The sequence below is a fragment of the Lampris incognitus genome, chromosome 13 (genome assembly GCF_029633865.1).
Source record: "Lampris incognitus isolate fLamInc1 chromosome 13, fLamInc1.hap2, whole genome shotgun sequence".
Lineage (NCBI taxonomy): Eukaryota > Metazoa > Chordata > Actinopteri > Lampriformes > Lampridae > Lampris > Lampris incognitus.
Window position 1 is genome coordinate 17,419,756 of NC_079223.1, and position 21,160 is coordinate 17,440,915.

Genomic DNA, 21,160 nt, shown 5'->3' on the forward strand with positions numbered 1-21,160 from the left:
TCGTGCTGAGATGACCGACAAGGCGACTGAAAATTACACACAGGATGTGTAAAACCTTCACCGTTTGACACCCCTAATGAGAAAAGGCTAGAAGATGAATGGAAAAAGAAGTCATAAAGACAATAACTATACACACACTCGCCCTCACAAGCGCACACACGTCACACACATTCTGCGGACCCTCCTGTTAAAATGCTCATGGTGAGACATAGAGGAGAGTTTTTTTGATGCTACAGTAAAGAATACCTGTGTTTTCTTTTAAATAAGGAGCGTGGCTTCAGGATGATTTGTTTTTCCCCTGTTTGTATCGTCATTTACAGATGAAACGAGATCCTTGAGCTATAAGGTGCTCAGAAGGCGTTGTGTACACACACCCCAAGCTAGCTCACTGTCGGCTTCCTGTCATCGTCAGCGGTGATTTCATCAACTCATAATGTACAGTGCTAAACCTAAATCTTAACCTAAGTCAAGACAGTCATAGAAGTACATACTCTGAAAATCTGCTTTATGTATATATATAAAAAAACAAGCCTGTCTTGAGGTTGGACTGCTTAGAGGCTCTGCGAGACAAATTGTCCGTCAAATCGTTCTGCACGTCAGCCCTCGCGACCTTTGAACCTGAAATATAACGTTTGTGTCAGCAGCTGAACCCTTGCCTTGATAAAAAAAAAAAGGAATATGGTCAAGATCAAACTCATCGAAAAGCTCACCGAACAACAAAAGCTAGCACAAACTGAAATTCCGGTTTGATTAAAACGCCTGCAGCCCTCGTGCTGTGTCCTATTGAAACTGCTCAGCAAGTCACGCAACTGGAGACATGTGTTGTCCAAAAATCACAAACCATACTCTAGTTTACATATATGAAGGGGCATTTAATCATTCTGGCAATTTATGCGACACTCAAAACAAGAACCTTACGTTCTGAATTGTCCAAATCAGCGAAATGTACTCGAAGTAAAATATGAACCTCTCCAAGGAGTTTCGGATATTTCAAATTGTCTGCATACTGCAGTACTGGAATACATACTCATACAGTATCGTTTATAGTAAATAACTGAATTATTATTTCATTTACTTAGCAAAAAGCATGCTGAATAGAAAATTTTCACTTTCAATCACCAAAGTGACAAAAAAGTTCTTTCTTTTTTTTGTTGTCCCCGGATCATCTTTTGATGCCTGTGTTTTATGTACAGTGCAAAGGCATGGGAGAGACCAAAAGCCTTAGGCATCTAAATCAATAAAGAGGAGAGTGATTGCCTAAAACTGTTGAGCAAGTTGAACAACAACTTCAATCAATATCTGTACAGATATAACATTTTTGCTAAATTTAAGAACAGTACCATAAACACCTCCAGAAGAGGCACAACAGAGACTTTAAGTGTGTGTTAGAAATCAGTGTGTGTGTGTGTGCATTGTGAGAGATGGAACGAGAAAGGTCTTGAGGTCTGGGTTGAAGCATAGGAGGCACCATATCCAACTGAGGGAACACAGCAAGCAAGGCCATAAGAAAACAACAATAAAATAAAATAAAATACAACACAGTTAGCGGACCTCTCTCTTCTGTAGTTTTGATGCAGTCAGCATTTTTTTTTTCCCAGGGGAAGTTTATACAATATCTATTATTACCCTTATCAGGCTCAATTCTCTCTCGGTACTTTTTTTTTTCAATTCGTCTGTAAAATGTACACTTAACAAACCCATTTGACAGTCATCAAATGCTCTGATTTAAAACGAAAGCGTCTGAAAAAGCTGAATGTATCACCGTTAAAGAAAGTTGGCTTGTCGTACTTCGCCCTGCCTTTGTGGTCCTTATCAATGCAACTGCGTGTACACAGTAGTTCCACTCGGTGTGCAATTCTCCATCTATACGGAAACAGAAATTTTGTTAAAATGGCAAAGACTTGCAGTCTGATCCCCTATAGTTGTCAGCTCTCTCCTGCGAGCGAACACGGCCAGAACAGGAGGCCAAAGTCATGTCTCCGTTCTCCAGGTTTTAGATGCCTCTGCTGGCTTCCCTCCGACTTATCCCGTCAAACTGGGTCAGGCAGCCGAGCGAGGAGAGGTCAGAGAGTCCTTTGTACGGTGTGTATATCTGATCTAACTCCCGTGATGGGACTGGATGATGATGACACCCCCCCCCCGGATGCTGCCCCCCCCCGGATGCTGTTCGTGATGTCACATAGTGGCTCCTCAAAGGAATTGAAGCGCTCCCTTAGTCAGGAAACACCGGGTTAGCCTTTGTCTGAGGGCGTTACCCCAGCGACGGCCACTCGGTCACATCGTCCGTTCGTTTCGTCAGTCGCTTTGTGGTCAGCTGAATCCAGCCGGTCTGTGTACCATCTCACCAAGACTCCAGCACAAAGTCACATAACGTCAGACAAGAACACATTTATTTTTTTTTCCAGCAAGGTTTCTTTTTTTTTTTTCATCACGAAGGCATATACTATTTTCTCTGTATATTACTTGTCTTATATAATATTAATATAGAAACAAAAATAAGCGTACATTTTTTGCTGAATAAGATTGAAGAATATCAGCAAAGGGCAATGTAAACCATAGTCCACCTAGCACACATGATGAGAGGAGCGCTGGCTCGCCCCGTCCCAACCCGCTGACAGTTACAGATTTGCATAGGCAAAAATGGGATTAGCCCTTAGACAGTGGATTTCCTGAATTCTTTATAGAGATCTAAAAAAAAAAAAAAAAAATCTAGTTCAGCTCAACATATTGAAAAACAAAACAAACATTCAAACAGAAAAAAATATGTCGACTAGGCTAAGCTCTCTTTATCTCCTCTCTTCAAATACACGTTTTTCTTTCTGTGCACACATTTTTGTTTACAGTGTTAGGCTTCAAGTAGATCTAAGAACACCTTGTACATCGACAACTAGATGTGAAATAAATTAACCAACATGAGAGGTAGTGAAAAGCCTACAGAGACGTTTACTTACTTATTATTTTTTTTTTGTAAAAGGAAAAAAAAAAACAACCCAAAAACGTGTCGATAAGGCCAAAGCTTTGCAAACCACCTTCGTTACGCCGTGACGCTTCAGCCCTCGACCACTTCGAGGGACTCAAACCGCAGCCGTGTTCCGAAAACCCCAACCACTCTGGACCCTCTGAATTACACACACAAAAAAATGTCTGAAATTCTAAATTCAGCAAGGACTCTACACCACTCCAGCTAGTGCTTGTAAAATCCATGTTTTCGAAATGCAGGTTATTAAATAAACCAACATCCCCCCCGTGTAAAAAGTCCCATGGACGAGCAAGAGGAGAGGACATAGGCAGAAACCTGGTTCTCAGTTGTCTCCATCCTCCGTAAAAAAAACATTCCTAGTCTTTCACTCGGGGCTGCCGATCAGCGCTGGGTACAGACGGACCGAGAGGCCGGGCTGGAAATACACTGGCTTCTCTGCTCACACGGGGGACACCTTTTCCCCCGTCGCCGCATCGAGTGACGTTTCTATAATGTAGACACACGCATCCGAGCATTTATAAATGTAAACTTGGTTTCATTGCACCATGATTTCATTGTCTGGTTGTTAGTGAAACATTCTCAAGTTAAGTGCTGTACAGAGCCCGGGGAAAGAAAACACAGCCGGACTTGCACAGACGAAGGATTTGTCCGCGGTAGAGCTACATGAGCAACAGGCATTCTCTTATCGAGTCCGAAAAAACTAAAAACATCTCAGAGTTGTCTCTTTGAAAAGATGTTTCACAACACAATGACCGAGAGACTTCTTCTGCCTGGCGCTACAACAAAAGCTGTCCCGAGGAGGAAGTGGGGAAACTGACCCCTTGATATCGCAATTCTTTAATTACATTTGTATACGTCTGCTTAAATGTGCCTGGGCGCATGCATGCACAGCTCTTCATTAAAGCAGTGAAGCAATATCAATGAAGCTCCCCCCGGATTACAACGTAGGCTGCATGTAAATATTGCATTGCCCAAGGTTATATGGCCAGCTGAGCAACTTTCCAATAACTGCAAGAATGGCGGAGGTTCAATCTGATGGTTACGAGTTGTCATCACACCTTTAGTATCTTATATTAATTTCAACCAAGGATTTTGAGGATCAACGATTATACACTGATCTCCTATGTTGTTGTTGTTGTTGTTGTCAATTTGCAGCTGCATCTTTTTAAATTTGTTCAATGCTAGTCCAAACAAATGGGAAATGCAATGGACACTTAATCCCATGGAATTTCCTCAATTTAGTACTACAAGTTGCTATAGTAACGAGCAACCGAGTAAATTTTGAAAAGGACCTGCAATTGCTTTTAGAGAAAAGTTTGAGGTCACCATTAAAATCCTCGTAAAAACAAACAAACATGTAAACGTGTCAAGCATTGGTCTCAAAATCAAATATCAGCCCTGACAAGGAAAGGTCCGAATCCTTGAACAGCTCTGATCTAATTTCAATAAAGGGGGCAGGATGGCAATGATTTTGGACACTGTAACTTGATGGCAACTTGATGACTCCTCAAAGGAATCAAATGGCAGTTTGGAAACACTGCACAGAGTGAACTCCGGCGTTGGCTGATGGCTACTCAGTCAAACATTCTGCCAGGTTTGATTACAAGCTGCATCTACGGCAAAATGGACACTACAAATCCCATGACCACATGGGATCGCCTCAATATAGTCCCGAAAGTTGCACTAATAATGAGTAAGTATATTTTAAGAAGGACCTACATTTGCTTTTAAGATACAAATTTTGGTTCCCCAGTAACTTAAAAAAAAACAATGCTAGCTCATGTTAGGTCCAACAATACTCCAATATTTGTGTTTATTTTAAGTCATGACAGGTGTTGTGGATAGCAACTTTTATAAGATAACCTTCTGAAAATTTAGAATCCATCCAACAATTTGCAACAAAGGCTTCCCTCAGGAAAATCAAATCTACCACCACTAACTTAAACACCATTGCACTTAAATGTCAAAAGTCTGGGAATTCTGTGCTGTACATATCTAATCCAATCTAGACTAAGCTTGGCACATGAACTTCAGGTAGTTTTAGGAGGTGGCAAAATAGACGCTTCTATTAATCACTAAAGCGTGGCACTGAATCATTGACACTTTAAGACTGCACTAACCACCAAAGAGGTTAGTTTTCTATTATATATAAATATATATATATCTATGTATATATATGTATATGTGTATATGTGTGTGTGTATCTGTGTGTGTGTGTAATAAATATTTTGATAAATCTACTACGAGACTCAACTTTTTAGAAAATATATATTGTACTGCACTCATGCACTTTCTACTGCACATCCACAGGCCAGGAACAGTGTTCATGTTCAAATGTTCACATCTTTAAAAACCAAAAACAAATGTCCTTTCATAAGTAATAAAAATGTTAGTAGGACATTTGGCGAGACCTTAAATTGTGTTTTTTTTCTCTTTCTGATAAGTGTGTAACTGTACCATACACACATATAGCCATTATCAATGCATGCTGGCAATGTCAGATTAGAAAAACAAATATTAGCCTCTAGAGTTGGTGAAGGCCGGCTGTGAGAGAGGAGGATTAGTGCGGCTCGCACAAGCATGCTAACAGCTAGCCTACAGCATGCTCAAACCTAGTTTTCCTTGACGAAAGGGCTAGCACGTAGCATGGCTATGCTAACTTCTAAGCCGGCCAAATACAATGTGTCATACATGTTAGCAAGAATTTATTAGGCCTACCCTCTTCAAGAGCCCCGGTTACAAAAGAGCAAATTGAAAGGGTGGTAGATAACTTCACCACTACGACTGAACGCTACTCTTAGCTTCATCTGCTGGCTTCACAAACATGCACGTGACCGAACTAGACTCAACAACATTGGTAACAAGTCTTATTTAATATCTCTTCATTGCATCTTTGACATCAATGCACAGCCCCCTGCTCAGAGATCTGCAGCATGACGCTGGATGTCAACCATCAACTTCTGCAATGTAACCAACCCCAACTAACTCAGCAACGTCCTATAAATGACTAACTTGTGCAGTGAGATAACATGTCACAGAAACAAGGCCGGGACTAACGAAGAGAGAACCTCTGCTATCATATCAAATACATCTGTTGGCAGCCTCTACTGGCGCTCATTTGATGGAGCCAGCTTTCACTGACAGTGTACATTTTATGCAGTTAAAAAAACAAAAACAAAATGTAAACCCTTATCTTTTTCTGCTCAGGATATTTCAAATGTACACAACAATTTAGAGTCACTGTTGGTTATGTTTTTGTTTTTTTTTGTCCAGCAGTGGTTTTCCCCACCTGGGGCAACCTGTGCTTGTCAGGCTGTGATGGTCTGAGCTGAGGGGTGGGACTGGAGGAAGGGGTGATGGGGTAGAAAGAGGGTAAGGAGAGGTGGTGGGGGAACGTAGAGGAGGCAGGGATCACTGGACAAATTGTGGTTGCTTTCTCCAGAAAACTCTAGCAGCTCTTGTGCCACCTTTTCTTACACGTAAAGGCATTGTGATTTTCTCAGTGTAGAGATATTTTTTTAACAAGTTCATGAGAGTAGTAATAATACATGTAGCTGCCCAACCACAATTCTAGCCCTTACTTCTCCCAGTTACAGAATCATAAAGAAGAATAGTGCCTGAATGAATGGATGGACGGATGGATGGACGGACGGACGGACGGATAGATGTTGCTGCTGCCTCTGATGTGGAAGCCATCAAACCTTCTCGATAAAACAACTGCATTGAAAGCTTAAAATTGGCAAGATTTGCTTTTCCCTTCACTGAACATGGACAGCCAGAAAGAGAGAGACAGGTCCCTCTGCAATTCAGAAGATAAATATGTCTCTATATTTAAGAACCATTGCAGTCCAGGGCTAATAATGTTAAGCTACTGTAGAGAGAGTCCTAGAACTTTTTTTTGTTGTCCAGGCAGAGCCAGTGCTTCTACTGGTCGAGTTGGTAGAGCCCTAACGCCAAACACAAACTGGGCTCCTTATTTGGACTATAAAATAAAATAGAATGAACTTTAACAAATAAAAAAATTATGAGGAATGAGACAGATTTTGACAGAAAACCTTAGAGAGAGAGACAAAAGAAAGAAAGAAAACATTGGGGAGGGGAGAGAATAAGAGTTCTAAAGAGTACAGTACAGAAATAGTGGGCTAGTCCTTGTTTTGTATCGTCCTCTCTCTCCAGTCCCCATAGCCTGAGGTGTTCTTGTCCACAGTTAACCAAAAGTTGGGCAATAAGTTTGCCATTCAACCAACTGTTGACTAGTGGCTGACAATTATCGACAGCCAAACAACAACCAGCATAAATCACAAGTCAACCAATGACTGGCCTGCATGAGCAGCCATATTGACCGGTAACCAACCAGCGCAGGCCTACATGGTTCCAGTCTGAAACTGGAGTGAAATTGCTTAAAAAATATAAATAAACCCACCAAAATTATCCTGTATTTCATTAGGTCTTCTCAATCAAAAAAGGGAGAGAGTTTGCAAACCCGACTTCTGGCACCATAGTAGTATTTGTGGTATAAGTAGTAGTCTCGCTGACGTGGGATGGTGATGGGGGTCGTGGTGGCTGGGGGCCTAGGTGTCGAGGCAAGTGCGCCTCCTGTTGGCCAGGAGGTCTCTGTAAACCGAAGAGTTGAGGAAGCGAGGGAAGGAATCGCGGTGCATCAGTGTGTAAATCTGAAGCTGGGCCTCCTCATACATCAGGTTGCTGGGTTCTGCTAGGCACTGGTTGATGCCTTCCCTCACCCGTGAGTCCAGGCTCACCTAGAGTGGGGAGAATAGAATTAATTAATGAATCACAAGGGACTCTGAAATTGTGACCCAGCCATCGCCATAAGGTGAATTAGGACTTCCAATGAGGAATTTTCCCCATCTAAGGAAGTTGGGACACTAGGAGTTACTACGAAGGAAGCTGGTTAACTCACTGTGCTTATCATTGTGTATGACTGGGTGTAATTTCAGTTTTCAATTGAATATTTTCAATGAAGTCACTGAGCATGAAAGCTTTTCTTTGCCATTATAATAAATCAAGTGGTAACTAAAAATTGAACCAAGTCACACCTTTAAAATTTCACACCTTTGTAATATTTCAAAGGTCTGTTCTAGCAGGTTAGAATACAATAAACCCTACTAAACACTGATACAGTGATGTTTCCAAATAGCAATTCATCCACTTTCACTCAATTTGAACAAGAATTCTTTGAAATAAATACATTGTATATACCCAGTTTTTATGGAAGTGCTAAAACCTTGTGTGAGCAGTCCAAGTGATATGACCCTCCCATTCAAATTTTGATTGACAGGTGAAATGAAAACACATCTGCACTGGTGTGTTAACATCTGTTAGCTCGTGTTTTTTTGAAATATGGCACCCTATCAAAATAAGCTAGAATCGGATCCCAAATACGAACCTGAAGTTGACCAGCCTCGAAATCGAGGATTTTGGATGTTAGTGAATATTAAGTTGATATAATTTACGAGACTTGTAGTCTGTTAACTGGCTGGTTAGTGCTACAAACTGTCATGCAGTTTGTATGTATAGCTACTGTAGTTAACACTGGTTCCTAAATTTAGACCAGCCAGGTCGATTTTACTGGTCATTGTCCAGACATGATCCACTAGCGTTGCAGAGTCACAAAAACTGGAACCAATCATCTTTCAGAGTGGGCATTAACTTTGTTTCCCCCGTTGTTTCCATTGGAACAAATCAGTAAACCTTTGCTTAAAAAGAGTCAAAGCGAGTGATTTCTCAACCAAGCACAACATTGCTTGCCCTGTTTGCTGTTGCATGGAGCTGGTTAGGACAGATTAATTAAAAGCACTGAAAGCGATTTAAAAAAAAATCATTCGTTCACATCATGCCATGTTAGGATGGGCTGTAATAGATTTTAGTGGTAGCAAGAAAGTGATGTTACAGCATCACTATCTATTCATCTCCATAGTGTAACTGCACCAAAAAATTCAGACAACTGAAATCCAAATGACCTTTTTTGATCGGGCGAGAATTCAGGAGGCATTTTGCTTACGAGGCCAGAAATAAAGATGGACAATACTGATATATCCATGACCCCAGTGTATTATTGTTACCCCAAATTGTCATCAAACAATACCAATTGCATAATAAAAAAGCCTTTTCATTAGACTTGACCTTTAAAAACTGGCTGTGTGCTTACTCAATACATTGACACACTAGTGAGATGACTACCTCTTTGGGTGATAATATGGACACATAGTCTTCGTATATAATCCGGGCCTTCTCATCCACAACTGTGGGGTTGGTCTCCTTCTTCAACTCCTCACAGGCCATCCAGAAGAGTAGGTTCTCCTCGCTGTATTCTGAGCGTAGGAACTCGCGGAAGATCTCCCGGCCATCCAAGGAACGCATCATCATCTCAAAGCTCCGAGCCCATGACAACGCCTCCTCTAGGCTTGGGTGTCTACCGACACACACACACACACATACGCACGCACGCACGCATGCACACAGACACAGACACAGACACACACACACACACATTTGTGTGCAAAGCACGCAGACAGAAGTACAACAAACAAGTGTGCTCACACTAACACATAAATGCAAAACTGCAGGTTTGAAGCTTGACTTACTGCTCTTCTACAGCTTCAATACTGTCCATCTTGGTGCAGGTCTGTCGTTCACTCCTCTCCATTCTGTCTTCATTCCTAGAATGAGGAGAAGAGGAGGATTATTTACTGATTGTGAAAGAACCCACCTTGTACACGATATGTGTCCAGCAGTGAAAGAAGTCTCCCCATACAAGGGGGAAACTAGTAATCAAAGACAGTTTCAAGGTTTAAAAGCATTGCCCAATATGCAGATATATCATTCTAGCTAGGCCTTACTTATTTTTTCCCCTTGTTCTTGAACATGTCTTTGGCATGTTCAATTTATTATTCCTTTACAGTTACAGTAACCCCTAAGGATCACTTCACAACTCTCACATTGGAGCCAATATGGATGAAAGGTGGTGCTCCTTGGGAAATGTCTGTGGGGTCAAAGGGCAAAGACTACTAGACCGATATTTGATAGCGTACTTAAGCATATGAAGTATTCAAACAATATACACTACTATCAAAGCATCATTAGAATTGTCTTAAATTGATTTTGACATCCAGAACTTCCCTGAAGATTTTTAAAACAGTTATCTTTTAACTTGTTCTACAAAATGCCACATTCTCTAGAGGAAATCTGAAAAAAAAAATCCTCTTAGCAAGTAGGTCATCCTTCTTGGGGACACAATTCCAGTTCGCCCTAATATCTGGCTTTGTTGCCCTGGCCCTGATGAGACAGCTCATCGTCTCTTCTTATTCTGTGCCCTCTGAAATACAAACGCAATCCCTTTTTACGCTTGGTGAGAGTTCACATTGATCAGCTTCTTCTTTTTTTTTTCTCGGAAAACCCCCGCCGCAACCTCAGTTTGTGCTAATAGTGAAAAATGGATCACATGGCACACTGGTTTCCAAAATATCTGGCTGCAGTAGTTACAACCAACAGCAGCCAATACTCAGATACGACTATCGAACACTGCAGACCCTTCACTGATTTCAACCTCTACTTCCACCGTGGCCGCTAACGCTGCGAAAAAGTCAGATTACGAACTGCCTTTTTCTTCTGGAGGTGTCTCCAATGACAGCCAGGGAAAATAATGTCGGTTTAGTGTTGCCATTTAGACACTATCCTTTGTATTTTGAGTCGATGGGAAATTTAAATTTTTGCTAACACTTACATGGTTATAATGAATCTTACAATGACTTATAGCTACACTTATAGGGTGCTATAGATGCTTATAGGGCATTATATATGCTTATACGACGTTATAGATGCAAGCTTCATAGAAAGTGTTACCAATTTTTTTTTAAAAAGGTCTGAGGAAATTTTTGCATCTCAGTAACACCATGTGTTAAACACACACATTTATATACGAAACATTTTTTTTTTTTTTTTTTACATTTGTAAATGATGGCAACAATCTATATGACCTAAACAAGACTTAGGAGTGACGTCTTGTGTTTTCCTCAAACTATGAGCCTGGGGAAACCAGTTTTCTTGTGTGTGTTCAGTACCACAATAAGAGCAAACACATTTTGACATACCGACAATTTCACAGCTCCGAAACCTAATTAAGCATTTAATCACATTCTGTTATCATGTACTGCAATTAAGGACAACCTACAGTCCCTTTAAACACCTCATACACAGTGCATCCGGAAAGTATTCACACCCTTTCACTTTCCCCACATTTTTTGACGTGACAGCCTTATTCCAAAATGGATTAATTTCCTTTTTTTTTCTCATTGATCTACATACAATACCCCATAATGACAAAGCGAAAAAGGTTTTGTAGTTTTTTTTTGCAAATTTATTAAAAATAAAAAACTGAAATATTACATGTACATAAGTATTCACACCCTTTAATCAGTACTTGGTTGAGGCACCCTTGGCAGCGATTACAGCCTCAAGTCTTCTTGGGCATGAAGCTACAAGTTTGGCACACCTATATTTGGGGTATTTCTCCCATTCTTCTCTGCAGATCCTCTCGAGCTCTGTAAGGTTAGATGGGGAGCGTCGCTGCACAGCTGTTTTCAGGTCTTTCCAGAGATGTTCAATGGGGTTCAAGTCTGGGCCACTCAAGGACATTCACAGACTTGTCTCGAAGCCACTCCTTCATTGTCTTGGCTGTGTGCTTAGGGTCGTTGTCATGTTGAAAGGTAAACCTTCGCCCCAGTCTGAGGTCTTGAGCGCTCTGGAGCAGGTTTACATCAAGGATCTCTCTGTACTTTACTCCATTCATCTTTCCCTCGATCCTGACTAGTCTCCCAGTTCCTGCCGCTGAAAAACATCCCCACAGCATGATGCTGCCAACACCATGCTTCACTGTAGGGATGGTATTAGCAAGGTGATGAGAGGTGCCTGGTTTCCTCCAGACGTGACATTTGGCATTCAGGCCAAAGAGTTCAATCTTGGTTTCATCAGACCAGAGAATCTTGTTTCTCGTGGTCTGAGAGTCCTTTAGGTGCTTTCTGGCAAACTCCAAGCGAGCTGTCATGTGCCTTTTACTGAGCAGAGGCTTCCGTCTGGCCACTCTACCATAAAGGCTTGATTGGTGGAGTGCTGCAGAGATGGTTGTCCTTCTGGAAGGTTCTCCCATCTCCACAGAGGAATGCTGGAGCTCTGTCAGAGTGACCATCGGGTTCTTGGTCACCTCCCTGACCAAAGCCCTTCTCCCCCGATTGCTCAGTTTGGCTGGGCGGCCAGCTCTAGGAAGAGTCCAAACTTCTTCCATTTACGAATTATGGAGACCGCTGTGCTCTTCGGGACCTTCAAAGCTGTAGAAATTTTTTTATACCCTTCCCCAGATCTGTGCCTCGATACAATCCTGTCTCAGAGGTCCACAGACAATTCCTTTGACTTCATGGCTTGGTTTCTGCTCTGACATGCACTGTCAACAGTGGGACCTTATATAGACAGGTCTGTGCCTTTCCAAATCATGTCCAATCCATTGAATTTACTACAGGTGGACCCCAATCAAGTTGTAGAAACATCTCAAGGATGATCAGTGGAAACAGGATGAACCTGAGCTCAATTTTGAGAGTCATAGCAAAGGGTGTGAATACTTATATACATGCAATATTTCAGTTTTTTATTTTTAAGAAATTTGCAAAAATTTCCACAAAACCTTTTTCACTTTGTCATTATGGGGCATTGTATGTAGATTGATGAGGAAAAAAAAAGGAATTTAATCCGTTTTGGAATAAGGCTGTAACATAACAAAATGTGGGGAAAGTGAAGGGGTGTGAATACTTTCCGGATGCACTGTATATATATATATATACACTACCGTTCAAAAGTTTGGGATCACCCAAACAATTTTGTGTTTTCCATGAAAAGTCACACTTATTCACCACCATATGTTGTGAAATGAATAGAAAATAGAGTCAAGACATTGACAAGGTTAGAAATAATGATTTGTATTTGAAATAAGATTTTTTTTACATCAAACTTTGCTTTCGTCAAAGAATCCTCCATTTGCAGCAATTACAGCATTGCAGACCTTTGGCATTCTAGCTGTTAATTTGTTGAGGTAATCTGGAGAAATTGCACCCCACGCTTCCAGAAGCAGCTCCCACAAGTTGGATTGGTTGGATGGGCACTTCTTTGAGCAGATTGAGTTTCTGGAGCATCACATTTGTGGGGTCAATTAAACGCTCAAAATGGCCAGAAAAAGAGAACTTTCATCTGAAACTCGACAGTCTATTCTTGTTCTTAGAAATGAAGGCTATTCCATGCGAGAAATTGCTAAGAAATTGAAGATTTCCTACACCGGTGTGTACTACTCCCTTCAGAGGACAGCACAAACAGGCTCTAACCAGAGTAGAAAAAGAAGTGGGAGGCCGCGTTGCACAACTGAGCAAGAAGATAAGTACATTAGAGTCTCTAGTTTGAGAAACAGACGCCTCACAGGTCCCCAACTGGCATCTTCATTAAATAGTACCTGTTAGAGCCTGTTTGTGCTGTCCTCTGAAGGGAGTAGTACACACCGGTGTAGGAAATCTTCAATTTCTTAGCAATTTCTCGCATGGAATAGCCTTCATTTCTAAGAACAAGAATAGACTGTCGAGTTTCAGATGAAAGTTCTCTTTTTCTGGCCATTTTGAGCGTTTAATTGACCCCACAAATGTGATGCTCCAGAAACTCAATCTGCTCAAAGAAGTGCCCATCCAACCAATCCAACTTGTGGGAGCTGCTTCTGGAAGCGTGGGGTGCAATTTCTCCAGATTACCTCAACAAATTAACAGCTAGAATGCCAAAGGTCTGCAATGCTGTAATTGCTGCAAATGGAGGATTCTTTGACGAAAGCAAAGTTTGATGTAAAAAAAATCTTATTTCAAATACAAATCATTATTTCTAACCTTGTCAATGTCTTGACTCTATTTTCTATTCATTTCACAACATATGGTGGTGAATAAGTGTGACTTTTCATGGAAAACACGAAATTGTTTGGGTGATCCCAAACTTTTGAACGGTAGTGTATATATATATATATATGACAGTTAACAACACCCGAGATGTAAACACACACAAACATCCACACACTTACTCACTGCTTTTTCTTAGACTCAGCTCCTAACTTTATCCTAACCCATACCCTTACCTTGACATCTAAAAAAAAAAATGCAGCCTTTTTTCTCAGTTTTCAAGTTTATGTACATTACCAATTTTTTTTCACAGATGGAGAAGCATTTCCCAGTCAGAATCACTGGTTCATAACTGAAATTTGTGCCCATTCTTGGCCCTAGTCAAACAACCCCCCTCTCCAACACACACACACACACACACACACACATACACACACATACACACACACACACACACACACACACATACACACAACCCTTCCTGCATGCACAAACACACACAGAGGGTATCTCTCAATCGCCACACATGACAAGTCCCTGCTACGACACACAGAAAGCTTTCTATTTTTGTCTCACGACCACAGATGATCTTTCCTTCCTCTCGCTGTCTCTCATCAAAGTCCCCATTGTATGGTGGTAATGGGCCAAGCTGGCCACGACCCCCCGGGCGTACTCACAATAAAGCTAAATATACAGGCTGTTCCTCACTGCTGTTTTGCATGTGATGTGTGGATGGAAATAGAATGCGGCGGGACCAGATAAAGGCAACGTGCCAGGGGTGGGTAAGGCGAGGTTTGGGCTGGGGTAGGGGGATACAGATTTTTTTTTTTTAACAACATTCCTTCACTCATCCGCACACTCTCTTTCTATTTGATACAAACACTTCCTCCTGCAATCCTACCTCATCACTGAGCTGTATTGTAAGTGACAGTCCACCTATTATAGTGGCGTCATACGTGGGCTCTTCGGCCTGTCTTAGGGCTGGGCGATATATCGATATTATATCAGTATCGTAATATGAGACCAGATATCGTCTGGGATTTTGGATGTCGTAATATTGTGATATGGTATAAATGTTGTCTTCTCCTGGTTTTAAGGGCTGCATTAAAGTGATTTAATTTTCTGAACTTACCAGAATGTTTTAGCTCTTCTATTATTTGCCTTCACCCACTTAGTTATTATATAAGCATTACTGAGGATTATTTAAATGTAAATGTTTTGTGAAAGCACCAATAGTCATCACCGCAATATCGTCACAATATCGATATCGAGGTATTTGATAGATGGCACATGACCGGTGGATGACTCTCTGGTCAGGCACCTCCAGATGTCCCACTACATGACTTGGTATCATCATCTAGCTAACACAGTGAAATCAGCTATTTAACTGACACTCACAGAAGGGCTGCTTTTGTAACTCTGACTCAAAATAGAAAGTTGAATAATCACACCCAACTATGTTTAGGAGAATCAAACAATCTGGCTCGGGCTCACGTTGAAAAGTTAAATAATTAAAGCTCTGCCTCATTGGGGAATATAAATAATTCACTCAGCTGAACCCAGATTCACTCTGGAAATGTGCACTATTTGATCCAAACGATTTAGTGCAGAGTCACAGACTACTTGTTACTGGTCTAATCCACAAGCTGCCACAATTTCAGCTGAGTGGTGTGGAAGAAGCAGAACATTTGCCATGCATCGCATGAGAACAATGTCTCATTCATTTCTCTTGATTGTCAAGAGAATAGCCACACTGTAGGCAACTGAACTAGCTGCAAAACAGGAGCTGGCTTGGGTGCCTTGCTCAGGGGCACAGTGGTACAATGGCTCTTAGTGGCGAAGGACAGACCCAGACTTATTAAGAAAAAAATGTGGTTGTGATTTCCCTTGTTCCACAGAGACATTTACTGACTTCAAGAAAAAGTCTATTGAAACTTTCCTATTTTAAAATATTACCTCAAGTTGTATACATTTTACCTGACTTTGAATTCGCTTGTGATGGGAATGTCTCTCTTCCCATTGTTCCACTTTATAAAGAACAAGAAGGTAGCCTCAACTCCATTTTGTGCCAGTATTAAAAAAAGGAAAAAAGCTGATCAATCAATTATATGGATCGGTGTGATGAGGTGTAAAATACACCTACCCCCAATGAAAATAAATTCTACGTTTGGGGAAAGGAATGGGGAGGTATGTGGGATAAAAGGACCTAAGAAAGGAAGGGCCACCTTCCACGTTTCCTTTTTTGCACTTCATTTGCATTGAAACAAGGCTAAGGGAGTGTAATGAACAGCTAGCATTCTGCGGATCTCCCACACTGTAAGCACCACAGTCATGGCTTCATACATCTGGTCCTGCCATGCAGTCACACTTCTTTCACATCCTGTTTCTCATCTGTCAGACTGTTGGTTAGATGAGTAGAAGGATGTTACAGTGAATATAGAGGGACTACATCTGCAATGGAGGACCCAGCTGAGAGCTCCTGTGTCAGCGAACATTTACCCTGCCAAAGTGCCCTTCAGCAAGACGCTGAAGCCCTACCTGCTCCAGGGCAGCTACTGCGCTGAGCTTGTATTCTGCTCTCCCCATTTACTTGTGCAAAGAGATGAGAGAATTTCACCTTTTGTGGTAGATGCAGTGTCCCAGCAAAGCGATATTGGGTGAATAAAACACAGCCATAACTGGCAAACCACAACGCAAGTCTGCACTGTTGTAAAATGTGCTCCCTATCAAAATCAAACCATATTAAGTGCATTTATGCTCTCACATGCAAATAACAATCAATATATTGTTAGGAGTCCGTTGTTGAATAATTTCCATTCAAACCATAAAATGCCTGCAAGAAAAACATGACCAAGAACTGATGAATGGCACCATAACTAGTGTGCCGAAGTGTTCCAAAAGTTGTGCCGTTGTTTTGGCGTCGTTACTTGTTACGTTACAAAGAATGGTTGTCTGAACTTTGAAATCTGTATAAGCCCCATCTTAGTATCACATTGTGGTTATTCATCAGAAAAGGCACCTCTGTTGCCAAAGAATCACACCATGTGCTTTAACATATTATCCGTTTTTTAACTATCTTCAGAGCCATCAGTTCAGAACTATAGACCAGGCGGCAGTGGGATTAATGGAGGGATCCTCATCATTGACAAATGCAGACCCCGCTGTCCAGGGGCAAGGGTCTTTTGAGTTCCAAGATACAATGGCATTCAGCTACACAATAGCAAGTGGTTAGCACGAATATATCAATCAAATAATCAATGTTTTTATGTATAATATAAATATATGTCTTGCCCCAACTTTGACCACTTTGAAAACTAGATTTACAACTTTCATCTTTGCCATTGCCTTTAACTGAATCTTCATCACTTTGCACTTTAACTCTACACTTAAACCCTCTTCATTCTCTTTTGGGTATTCTGTTTTCCCATAGCTGGTTTTTGGTGGGTCCTGTTCTAAAAGGACAATTTTGCGTGCTACCTCATTAAGTAAAAATACACCAACAAAGAAACTGTAGGCATAAAGGTATTCACAATTGAAAAAAATACGATGCAATTATTGGTACAGCTGGCTGACCCATTCTCTAGAAAAAGGCACAAAATGTCAAGAGTTAAAGGATAATTCCGTTTTTTTCCAACCTGGGTCTTAATTTCATAGTTCTTGCAATCGTCCATATTAGTTTGATATTTTACTCACTGGTTTCCTTATAGAGATTTTGGACGTAGGAGCATTGCAAGCCACAGCTTCATAATGGCATCTTATTGGGCCAAATGAACATGAGCGTGCTTGGACCACTAATAAGACCCACATTATAAAAACCAGAATTAGTCCATCGTATGGAGAGGGAGGTATTTCCTTTGAGGGCCTTACCAGAGACACTTGCAGCAGCCGCACCAGCAGAGGCAGCAGGTGTTGGGTCGGGGCTGTCCAGGGGCCTGGGGGGGCCCCTCGATGTGTGCCGCCTGCCTTTTTCTCATCTCCACTCCACTCAGACTTCGGGGCTATCCGAGCAACACATGCACGCACGCACGCACACACACGCACACACACACACACCGTTAAGGTTTAATACCTGCCAAATGAATATGTGTGCACTACTTTCTCAAAAAAAAAGTGTGAAAACAAACTCTGGAGGGACTATAGTGTGCTTTTACTGATTAGCTGTGTACCATCATTGAAAGGAAAAGAAAAAGACGAGAGACAAAAAATGGAACAGCACTAGAGAAAGACAGAGAGCGAGAGAGATGTGAGGAGAAGAATTCCCTTGCCCCATCGTACTAGGGTTCCTTTGGCAGCGAGAAAAGGTTGCTCTGACAGATACAACGCATACTTAACATTTCCGTGTGTTCACACGGGTCAGCTCCTCCTACGTACACACACATCCTGGCCACGGTCAACACATGAGTGCAACACATCTATACAGGGGTTAAAGAAAAAAAAAACTGCTCTGTGTCCTTTTTGCGGCCTGTGTATATGAACCTATAGATGATGGACATGTCGGAAACGAGAAGCCGACTAAGAGGAGGACGACGACAGAGGTTGTCTTTCATGGTCAAGCTTTCCTAAACTACAACCACGCTTAACACACTGAATATATTGCACTCTGGTTAAAGTGTGTTTCTGCTCCACCACGACTCTTTATGTACCTATGCAAACGTGTTACGTGCACTGGATCTGATCTACCTTTGTGCTGATTATGTGTGTGTTCACTACAAGGAATGCTGTTTAACTGTGTGCCTTTTTTGCCAGCTTGATTTAAAGGGTCAGTTCACCGCTTTCCACTTGTGCAATCTATCCACTCGCATAGTTTTGGTGTGATCTGGCGAGGGTCGGAGTTGTCTGCAGCGGAGTTGTCTCCCTTCACTCCAACACAATGGATTTGAATAGAAATTGGCTTGTGGAGAGCAAAGCACCAAAAAATAAAAAAATAAAAAAATAATACATTTGAAAATCTCAACAGTGACGTCTCTTTCCTTGAACAACAACACCGTTACTCATGATAATCCACAAACCTCGTTGTGAAAAGTTTCATTGAGAACAACTTTCTGTTCCAACTGACAACTCCAGACTTTGCCAAATCACATGGAAACTATCTGCATGGGTAAATTGCACCAGGGTAAGTGGAAAAATTGTTTTTGTTTTCTTTTTTGTATTTTGGATGAACTGACCCTTTAAAGTTTCTGATATGAATGTAATTCCTTGGTGTTATCAAATTTGCATTCTGTGTTAAAACACTACAGCCAATGGCTAAGACTAAGCAGTTTTAGTATGTGCATATGCGGACACTACGGGATACTGGCAGAGAATTCTGCAGAGTGTTTGCAACAAGACAGCTGTATAGCTCTGTGCTTACACTGGCTGTGTTGTGTATGCAGTACATCAGCAATAAAAAAACTTTGTTTGGTTTGTGTCTGTCCTGGTTGCTATTTAGCTTCATATTCAGGACAGCGAAATTGAGCTCAGCACATGAACAGTTATTCTTCAATATGCCTATTTGGTGCATGTTCTTTAAGGATACTGTGCTACATTTTGGCTTTCCTGAAGTTTAATAAGACAAGCTAATATCAGGAAGACCGGCTGAATGTTACTAACTGAACAAAGTAGATGACTCGCATGGACCCCACCGCCCAATTTCAACATTATCTACTACTACTACTACTACTACTTTCGGCTGCTCCCATTAGGGGTCGCCACAGCGGATCATCCGTTTTCATCTCTTCCTGTCCTCTGCATCTTCCTCTGTCACGCCAGCCACCTGCATGTCCTCCCTCACCACATAAACCTCCTCTTGGCCTTCATCTTTTCCTCTTCCCTGGCAGCTCCATATTCAGGGTCCTTCTCCCAATATACCCACCATCTCTCCTCAGCACATGTCCACACGATCTCAATCTTGCCTCTTCCTTTGTCTCCAAATCATCCAACCTGAACCGTCCCTCTAATATACTTGTTCCTAATCCTGTCCATCTTCGTCACTCCCAAAGATAATCTCAGCATCTTCAACTCTGCCATCTCCAGCGCCGCCTCCTGTCTTTTCATTAGTGCCACTGTCTCCAAAACCATATAACATAGCTGGTCTCACTACCATCTTGTAAAAACCTCCCCTTTAACTCTTGCTGGTACTCTTCTGTCACAAATCACCTCTGACACGCTTCTCTACCCATAATTTCGACATTATGTCAACTGATTTTACTAACATTGCAAAGTCAGTGAGTACTGACAGTGAGTACTGACTGCATCTATTCCTCAAGCTTTCATGCCAGTGTACAGGGGTTAAGCCTTGAGTACAGTGTCTATCTGGGTGATGTGGGTGTCCTGGCACTATAGGAAAGCTTCTGGCAGCCTGTAATCATCCTGCAAGTCGACATCAAACTGTTGTTTTACAACGCAAAGTATGATACTTGGCAAAATTAGAACGATAATAACATGACTAATACTTTACTACTATAATAAAAATAAGAACTACTGCTGGGATGCTGGAGCCTATCCCAGCAGTCACTGGGCGGCAGGCGGGGAGACACCCTGGACAGACCGCCAGTCCATCACAGGGCTAACACACACGCACACACATTCACGCCTAGGGACAATTCACCTGACCTACATGTCTTTGGACTGTGGGAGGAAACGGAGTACCCGAAAGAAACCCACACAGACATGGGAAGAACATGCAAACTCCACACAGAGGACAACCCGGGATGACCCTCAAGGTTGGACAACCCCGGAGTTCGAACCCAGGACCTTCTTGCTGTGAGATGACTGCGCTAACCACTGTGCCACCGTGCCGCCCCTAATTACACTACAAATAATAATAGCAGCTAGAAATAACTTGTCTCAACAAGTTAACAGTAAAAAAAGAAACAAGATAAACATTGAAAAACAATCACATGGCAACAAAAGGAGAAAATTGTCCTGCTTTCTCCGTTTAGACACATGTAAGGCTGGTGGAAATATTTTCAATGCAGGGTATCTTAGGTCATCCGGTTCTTGTATAACCAAAGTGGGAGCTGTGTCCGCATTCTTGGCACAAAGTCAAACACGTTTTCGGTGGGAGTCGGACTTTGCCAAGCTTGTCCCTTGTCTCCGATTCTGTCTGTGATATTCATGGACAGGATCTCAAAGCGCAGCCAAGGTGAGGAGTGTGTCCGTTTTGGGAACCTCAGAATTGCATCTCTGCTCTTTGCAGATGATCTGGTTTTGTTGACTTCATCAGAACGCAACCTCCAGTGTGCACTGGGGCAGTTTGCAGCTGAGT

At 41.7% G+C, this 21,160-nt stretch overlaps 1 protein-coding gene across 1 annotated transcript; it reads right to left on the bottom strand.

Moving 5' to 3' along the window:
* Nucleotides 1-7,549: 7,549 nt before the first annotated feature.
* rgs17 (regulator of G protein signaling 17) lies at nucleotides 7,550-17,906 on the bottom strand. Its single transcript, XM_056292277.1, has 4 exons — nucleotides 17,782-17,906; nucleotides 9,586-9,660; nucleotides 9,182-9,413; nucleotides 7,550-7,740 (listed from the first exon to the last, which is right to left on the bottom strand). Exons 1-4 carry the CDS (start codon nucleotides 17,886-17,888, stop codon nucleotides 7,552-7,554), a joined length of 603 nt encoding a protein of 200 aa, XP_056148252.1. The 5' UTR covers nucleotides 17,889-17,906; the 3' UTR covers nucleotides 7,550-7,551.
* Between the last annotated feature and the right edge of the window lie 3,254 nt (nucleotides 17,907-21,160).